The 8,234-nt window shown below is 59.5% G+C and overlaps 1 protein-coding gene across 1 annotated transcript in view; it reads left to right on the top strand.

The window, feature by feature from the left end:
• The first annotated feature begins 5,806 nt into the window (after positions 1–5,806).
• SHOX (SHOX homeobox) overlaps positions 5,807–8,234 on the top strand; it is a 9,101-nt gene continuing 6,673 nt past the window's right edge. Inside the window, exon 1 of the mRNA XM_006746328.2 lies at positions 5,807–6,068. Within this exon, the coding sequence (XP_006746391.1) occupies positions 5,807–6,068 (262 nt within the window). The remainder of the gene's footprint in view (positions 6,069–8,234) is intronic.

Genomic DNA, 8,234 nt, shown 5'->3' with positions numbered 1-8,234 from the left:
TAAATAAAACACAGAGCAGGGGTCCTGTGATTAAATCTGAAAGCAAAGAGTTTTAATGTCCACCATATGTTACAAAGTACATGGGGAAGAAATAATAATAATAATAATAATAATAATAATAATAATAATAAAATCCCATAGAAAGCAAACAGCATTCCCTGTTAGGATATGTATTGTTAAACATGCATTTTTGCAATGAGTGCTATTTTAGAAATCTCCCCGCCCCCCAAAAAATAAATCCTGGGGTTTTGTAGCAAAAGTGAGACAAATTGGGGAAAACACACACACACACACACACACACACCCATTACCAAAAGTACGTTTTCTGGGTGGGCCCCCCGAAGCACAGAGACAGCCTCCCCTCTGGAGAGGAGAGAGCAAATCCAGCCTCACGGCAACCTTTATTAATATTATACACGTCGCATTTGTGGACAGGATCAATCTTATCCATTCACAAGCTGGATTAACAGAGCCCACCGTAATGAAAATCTATTAGCCTCGCATTTGAAACACGGATGTTTGTGTAAATCAATAAACACCATAGGACGGAATACAAACGCAGGTTTCTAAATTTAAAAGGGAGAAGTGGGGAAAAAAATAAGGAGCCTCTCTATGAAGTGTGTTTGCACATCTGTAAAATCCTGCACTTCTGATCGATACTTATAAATATTTAATGTGTGAGGAGGGGTTCATTGTTGTTAAAAAGGCTGGCTCTTCAGCGAAAACCATTAACACCCCCTCCCTTCTTATTATTAATAGAAATTGTCTTCCGAATTACATGCTGAGAAAGTAGGCCGGCCAGGCTGAAGACACACTCCTTGAAATATGCTTCCTCCGTGTCCTGGGAACCAAGGATGAACCTCAGGGGTCCTGAGGTGGCGGGGTGTGGGGAAGAGGGTCTGTCCGGGGGTCCCCCGCCCTCCCACTGGGGGTGGGGGCCCTAGACGCTGCGAAACGCTGCTCAGCTATTAAGAGCTAAGAGCATGAAGTTTGACTTAAGGTAAATACATTCCGATCGGGAAGACCTGTGTTTCTGGGCTCTAAGTGAAAAAATTCAAGCCATTCCTTTTAGGAAGGAAGTAAATGAAATACTAAATATCTGAATATTCCTAACCTCCTTCCCCCTGGCATTGTAAGTGTAAGAGAACAGGAGAGAGCCGTGAACAGCACCGTCCACTTATTAAAATGAACCTATCTGGCGCACAGCAAGATCGTTTGGTAAAATCGGAAAATGCCCATGTCCCTGTTCTCCGGCTGTCTTTAGTCTGTCCCTGAGGTCTGTCCGCACCTGCCATGCCCCAGAAGGGGCCTGGTGGCACATGGCACCGTGGTTACCGGGGTCAGCTGTGTCCACAGCATCTCCTCCTAGGTGTCTGGGGGGCTCGGGCTGGACATCCAAGCTTACGCACTGTGCCTTGCAGATCGGGGTCCCTGGTGGGTACAACAGCTAAGAAGTCTAGTGGCCCCTTTCTTTTCTGCAGTTGGGGAAAAGAGTTAAGAGGAGAAATCCCCTCACCAGCACCATCAACCAATCATCACCACTGTGCCCGGCCAGCAGGACGCGGAGGGCGAGGCCGGTTTGCTCGGTTTCCTGCCGCTCCTGAGGGGCTTGTGGGAGCTTTCTAGACCTGCCCAGGCCGGGAGGCCGGCTGGGAGCCTGCCAGGCTGGCCTGAAGCTGAAGAGCTGGGGTAAACTCGGGGTGGGGGCTGCAACACGTCCGGCTCCAGCCGCTGCAGGCCTGGCTTCGAGCTGTCCACGGCCTCGTCCGGGTGGGGGGTCGGCGGAATTCAGGGAGGCCTGATCCGGTAGGAGTGGACCCCGTTCCCGAGCGCAGCTAGCAGGGTGGAGGGAGCCCCCACTCTCGGATGAGGGCGCTGGCCTCCCGTGGGTTCGTGCGGGCGGGCGGGCTGAGAACCGCTCCCGCTCCCGGGGTGGCCACGCTCTCTTCTCGCTCACGGGTGGGAGGCTGGCGCGGATGGGACAGTGTCGGGGGACTTGGGCCAACAGACACCACGGGTGGAAGCCCAAGCCTCCAAGCTGCAGGAGCTAACCCTTGTGTTAGTGACCCTTCAACCTCCTCCCGGTTGGCCAGGACCCTTCGTCCAGGTCTGGCATTTTTATTTACTTGTATTGCTTTTTGTTTCCTCGTGCTTCCGCAGCTGGAACAGGATGGAAACAGCGCGCGTATAGGGGCGGGTCAGGCATTCACGACCCGGGCAGCCCGCGTCCGCGGGGGTTTCTGGGCCGCGGGGCGCGCGGGCGCGCGCGAGGCGGGCGCGCAGAGACTCCCGGACGCGAATCCAGGACCCGCGCGAGCTGCACGCGCGGTGTGCGGAGCATTTGGTGAACTCAAACTTCGGAACTTCTCTTTTCTTCCAGAAACCAGATCCCCCTCTTCTGCTCCCTCCTGCCCCCCCTCACGACTTCTTTTTTGCTGTTGTCAAGGAAAGAGATGGGCTTTCGTTTCTATCCACAAACTTCCCTGAAACCGTTTCTTCTTTAAGACTTGGGGGGAAAAATGCACTGCACACTTGAAAGCATCTACATTCTCACAAGACATGTTGGGATTTTAAGAAGTCTGTTCTCTCCTCTGTTCTTGGTGCTCCTTCTTTCTGGGAGAAGCTCTCTAGAAGCTCAGACAAGCTCCCCTTATGCGGAGGCCCCAGCCAGCCCAGGAGGGTCTGTACCCTCCCCTCCCGCCTGCAGTCGCCCGAGCGGAAATGTAAATGTAACATTTCATAAAGTGTGCCCACCCAGCGGCCTCGGGCCATGTCCTGAATTAGCAGAAATATGTGGTGCGAACACTCATTACCTAGGCTAAAATATGAGGACTAACTCCACGCTTTGCTGTTTGGGTCTCTGTCTCTGAAGGGGCAATATGTCAAGGCGCCTGGTGCGCTCCTGGCTGGAGAGGGGCGTGGGTTTCAGGGGACTGCGCCCAACAGTCAGAGAGGTTGCCACTTGGCTCCTCATCAACAGAAAGTTTGATTTTGTAGAACGGCGACAGTCTTCACGAGCCAGTCGCTCTCAGCAGAGGCAAGGCCTTCCAGGTCGAGAAGAGAAGCTAGCCGTGGACTCGGTTTCTTTTCCGAAGGGTTATTTTGAAGCCATTTGTCTGCGGTGCAAGGGGCACCCGAGGTGGAGCTGCAGAGGTGTATGGGGGGTGAGGGGTGGGAGGAGGTTTAGTTTTTCTCACGTTTAAGGATCTTGAATATGCAGAGTCCCAATCCAGTGCCTGTTGCGGAGATTGCAGGAGGCTGCCAGAAGCTGGTTGGGGCAGGGTTCCCTGTTAGGTAGGGGTGGGACCTGAGGAGGTAGGAGGTGGGGAGCATCCCTGCAGGGGGTCCTGGGCTGAAGGTTTGGGTCTCAACCCCCCCCCGTTCCCTGCGGAGGAAGCTCAGGCCTTGCAAGGCCCAGGCCCTTGGGGACCCCGGGGGGTTGCTGAGAAGGGACAGGGAAGGTTCTGGGAGGGGTGGGCAGGGTTTCCAGCACTGGGTCCCTGGGGAGCTGGCCTCCCCACCTGGGGCTGGTGGGAGTGGGAGGGGGCTCTGAAGTGGGGAGATGGGAAGAGGACAAGTTCCCTGCCCGGGACAACTGGAGAAAGTTGCTGTGGTCCAGAGTGTAGCCCCCACAACCTGCTTCTCTGTCTCTGTCTCTCTCTTCTGCTTCCCTGGGCCCTCACTGTTCGGTCTACCTGGAACAGAGTTCAGCTGGGGGGTGGGGGGTCTGCAGACCCCGTGGGGTGGCAGGGGTGGGGGTGGGGGCTCAGCGGGGTGAGGACTGGCAACTCCGGGGCCGCCCGGCGCCCTCACCCCGTGCGCCGTGCGCACCCCGCTCGGGGCGCAAGTCCTCGACGTTTCCCCCGCCGACCCGCTGCATGCATAATGCATGAGGGGCTATTTGTAATTCTGTGTGATATCTGCGCGCCTCCGCTTTGATTAGAGGGCCGCGGTGACAAAGACCTGTTTGTTAAGTTGGAAAGGCTTCTAAGCCTCGCGCTTTTGAAGTCCGGAGGAGGCGGCCGCCTCTGAATCCCCCAGCTCCGGGCCCGCTGCACGCCGGGCAGAGCAGCCTGGGCCACGCGGAGAGGCGCCGGCGCAGAGCTCCCCGAGGAAGGACGGAGGGCGCGGGGACAGGAGGAGAAATGGGGGGAAGGAGGGGGAAAGTCAGGAGGGCAGGAAGCAGAGAGGGAGGGGAGGAGGGTCGCGGGGAAGGAGCAGGTCTACTCCTCCAACTCCGGTCTCCTCCTCCTCCCCGCGTCTGGAGGGTAGGACACCCCCTGCCCCTCCCCAGACCGAGGCACCCCCGACTGAACCCCGAGTGACTGGACGCAGGCCCCACGATGTCCGGAGAAATCGTGCCCTTTCCCTCCCGCCGGCGGAGAAGTTCCGCGCTGGACGGAACGCCAGGTACCGCCGAGGGTGGCCCCGATCCTGGGCTCCGATTCACAAACACTCCGAGCGGGGACTGCCTTCCGAACATGCAAAACGAGCTCCTCCAAAAACCAGCAGCGCCCCCCTCCCCTGCACGCCGCCGCCGAGAGCCGGGTCCCGACTCCTGCGGGGTTGGGAGGGGTGGGGAAAGGGGGTGGAGGAGAGACGAGGCGATCTGACAGATAAAAGAGGGGAAGGGGGGGGAAGTCAACTTTATTTGCAGATGGAAATTTGCAGACAGGATGACATGCTTGACTTCCGGGAGTGTAAACCCGCTGAGAAACTGGGTCCTTCTCAGCCTTGGAACGGGCGCGAGGCAAAGCGTGGCACAACCAGAAATATCTCTATTTCCCCCCAAATAAATATCGTAGACACCAGGTTCCCTGCACGGCTCTACAGAAGGCTGCCTCGGTGCCCAGAGGACCGCTGTTTACAAACCAGGTCTCTCTCCGCGCCAGCCGTGGCTGTCTCTGAGTCCGGACCCCCCCGCGCTCCGGGTGCACGCGGCCCGGCCGCGCCCCAGTCCCCGGCCTCCGCGGCGCCGGCCCCTCCGAGGTCTGCGAGCCGCTTTTCGCCGCCGCCGCCGAGGTTCCGGCGTCCACGCTCGGGTACACGCGGGCCCCGTTCCTCCCCCTTTCGGGGTCCTCGAGCTGTTTACCGGTCACGCCGTGCACCCCAGTTCCAACCGCTCGCTCCGCGGGCCGCGCCGCCAGGTCCGGCCCGCAATCCAACCACATCTCAGCGTTGCAGCCGATTCTCGTCTGTGGATCGCGCGTCACCGTCGCCCGGGGTCCCCTCGGCGTCTCTCCCTGCATTGCCGCGCGCGCAGACCGACACATCTCGCGGAGACAGGTTCCCGGGCGCGGGGCTGGCTGTTCTCCTGGCCGCGCGGGCCGGCGAGGACCGCCTCACCATCGATAAACTCCTCCTCGAGTTTGCTTTCCGCCACGCATTGAGCGAATGCGGGTACCTGTTTGGGGCGCTGGCGCCTGCGCCTGCTGGCGCGCGCGCGCGCTCTCTCCCTTCAAAAAAATTGGATCTTTACCTCTCCGCACCAAGGTGCTCAGACGCCCAGCAGTGATGAAATGAACAGAAAGCCAATTGCCGGACTGGAGGTGGGGGAGAGATAGCATCTCTGCGTGCCCCCGCCGCCGAGCCAGGAGCCGTAATTGCTGCAGACAGGGAGCGCTGGGGGTTGGGCGGACGTGGCCGTGTATAAATAGTGAGATCTCAAATTGAAAGGCATAAATAACAGCAGGAAGGATCTACCCTCACACGGACAAGTCGTCTCCGCGCGGGGAGGCGTGCGGACCACAGCCCGGCTCCCAGCCAGCCGCGCCGAGCCCTGCGGACCCCGCAGCCCCGCGCAGCCATGGAGGAACTCACGGCTTTTGTATCCAAGTCTTTTGACCAGAAAAGCAAGGAGAGTAGCGGCGGCGGCAAGAAGGATTCGATCACGTACAGGGAAGTTTTGGAGAGCGGACTGGCGCGCTCCCGGGAGCTGGGGAGCTCGGAATCCAGCCTCCAGGACATTACCGAGGGCAGTGGCCACTGTCCGGTGCATCTGTTTAAGGACCACGTGGACAGCGACAAGGACAAACTGAAAGAGTTCGGCACGGGGAGGGCTGCGGAAGGTAAGCTCGCGCCGGACGCCGCGGCGGGCCCCTCCCGGGGACCGCGTCTCCTCGCCACCGAGCCTGCCCGCCTGGCCCTCGCTCCGCGCGCGGGGAGGCCCCGGGCGCCGCGGCTCGCTCAGAATTCCACCCCAAACTCTGCATTTACGGCCGCGCTCGGACGGAAAGGCCCCGGCAACGCATCGCCAGTCTTTGCGTAAGAAAGAAAAGAAACGCGGATACAGGAAGGGAGGCCAGGGGGGCCGAGGATGAGCAGGGGCTGGGGCCAGGCGCTGCCTGAGGACTGGCTTCCCCTGGGCGTTGGCACCGGACGTCGCAGCGGGAACTTTCCCGGGTTGGGGTCCATCGGGCGGATGTGCCTGAAAACCGAGGTCGGCTGCAGGGGCTGTTGGGCGCGTTGCCTGTCTGCCGGCCTGTCTGAGTCGACTCCCCAGAGCGCGCGAGGAGAGATCCACACGCATCTCTCGCAGCGCCCACCCCCTCCCCGCGTCCCGAGCGTTTGAAACGGGCAGGCGTTGAGGACGTGCTGGCCGGTGGGCGCGGAGCTAAGGCTCGCAGTCTCCGCTCCTGCCTGCCGACTCCTCTCCGCGCTGTTTTCCTCTTAGGGAAAACTTTCCCCTTGAACCTTGAGACTTGATCTGGGCTGACGCGGGCCTCTAAATTAAAACCACTCCCGCGCCCGCAGGTGGCCAGGGTCTGGACGCGAAGTGAGGGGCCCTGGGAAGCTCGTGGCGGGGCGCGCGCGGCCGCTCCGACCCCAGGCTGTCAGAAGCCGGCCCTGCGGCGGGTGGACGGCGCGTCCTGGGCCTGGGCCTCCTTCCTTTCCAGATAACGTTCGCCGCGGTTCGCCCTGTTGCTGAATGGGGGGGGGGGGGACACGGCAAGTTTATGGGGGCTCTCCCAGCTGGGCAGGGGTTATCCCAACCCCGGGGATCTCTGAGCAAACAGGGCAACCAGCAACGGTAAATCAGAGGCATAAAATGGGCTGGATTTCTCAGGGGTCACAGTTTGAAACTGCTCGGAATGTCTATTTTTCATTACAAAGAGGAAATACAGAGGCTTACCATTCGCCTCCGCCGGCCCTGTTCCACTCGCTGTCAGCGTGATGGTCCCCCTACAAGTAGACCTCCGCCCCCCCCACACACCTCCCCCGACTCAGGAAGCCCACATCTCCTGATCTTTGGGACCCTACACTTGGGGTCCCCGAGTGGCAGAGTCCCGGGCCATGGCCTTGAAACGTTGCCGATGACCCAGATGTCTTTCAGAGGCCTTGACCCGTGGAAGCAGCAAGCTGCCAGAGGCTTACAGATCCGCCCCTGACCGCTGGCCGCCCAGGTGGCCTGGGCCGGACCTGTCTTACCTCAGGGTGCCCCCCTTGGGCACTGCCGGGTACCCCTGACTCTATAATTCATACAGAGTTGGCTTTAATGAAGACACAGCTGTCAGCTGGGTGCGACTCAGGGCCTACACTGAAGTTCTACATGACAGCACCGAGGGCTGACCTCCATGGCTCCTGACCAGTTCCCCCCAAGTCCTTCCTAGAGGTCGGGCCCCTCCTTGTCCCGCCTGCCTCCTTTCAGCCTGATTGCTGAGGCAGCGGACCCCGGAAAAGGGGGCCTCGGAAAGAGAGTGGAGTGCAGTCAAGGCCTTTGAAAAAGGAGAGAACAGAACAGGGTTGCCTCTCAGCTGTGCCTTTCCCCCCTTCGGCTGGGTGTACAGACCCCTTGCAGGGCTGAACCCCAGGCTGTATTGGTAAGATGGGAGCCAGATGGAAGTGTGGGAGATCTTGGGGTTCCAGCAGAAACCCGGAGGTCTTAGGCTCCTGCACAGTGGGTCCCGCGTTGCCGAGGAAGGGACTCTGGATTTTGCAAAGCCTGCCGCGGGTTCTTAAGGACTTTGAAGGCCAGGTTCTCAGCTGGGATCAATCCCTGGGGTCAGACTTCAGAGACAGGGAGGAAGGAAGAGTGGGGGGGGGCGCCTCTAGGACAGGATTTACGACTGGGAAGAAATGGGGTGTTTTTGGAAATGCGATGCTTTCAGGAGGTGGAAGGGAATTTAAAAATCCAAGCTGGGGTTAAGTGCCCCATGCTCAGGGGTCTTGATGCTGCTCAGGAGGCAGACTCAGGACTGAGCTTCTGGTGTCCAGCTCAGGGATCCTGACTGGGG

Source organism: Leptonychotes weddellii, chromosome X (genome assembly GCF_054177405.1).
Source record: "Leptonychotes weddellii isolate Sample4059 chromosome X, ASM5417740v2, whole genome shotgun sequence".
Lineage (NCBI taxonomy): Eukaryota > Metazoa > Chordata > Mammalia > Carnivora > Phocidae > Leptonychotes > Leptonychotes weddellii.
Note: the sequence above shows the minus strand (reverse complement) of the source record. Positions and strands in the feature narration are given on the sequence as shown.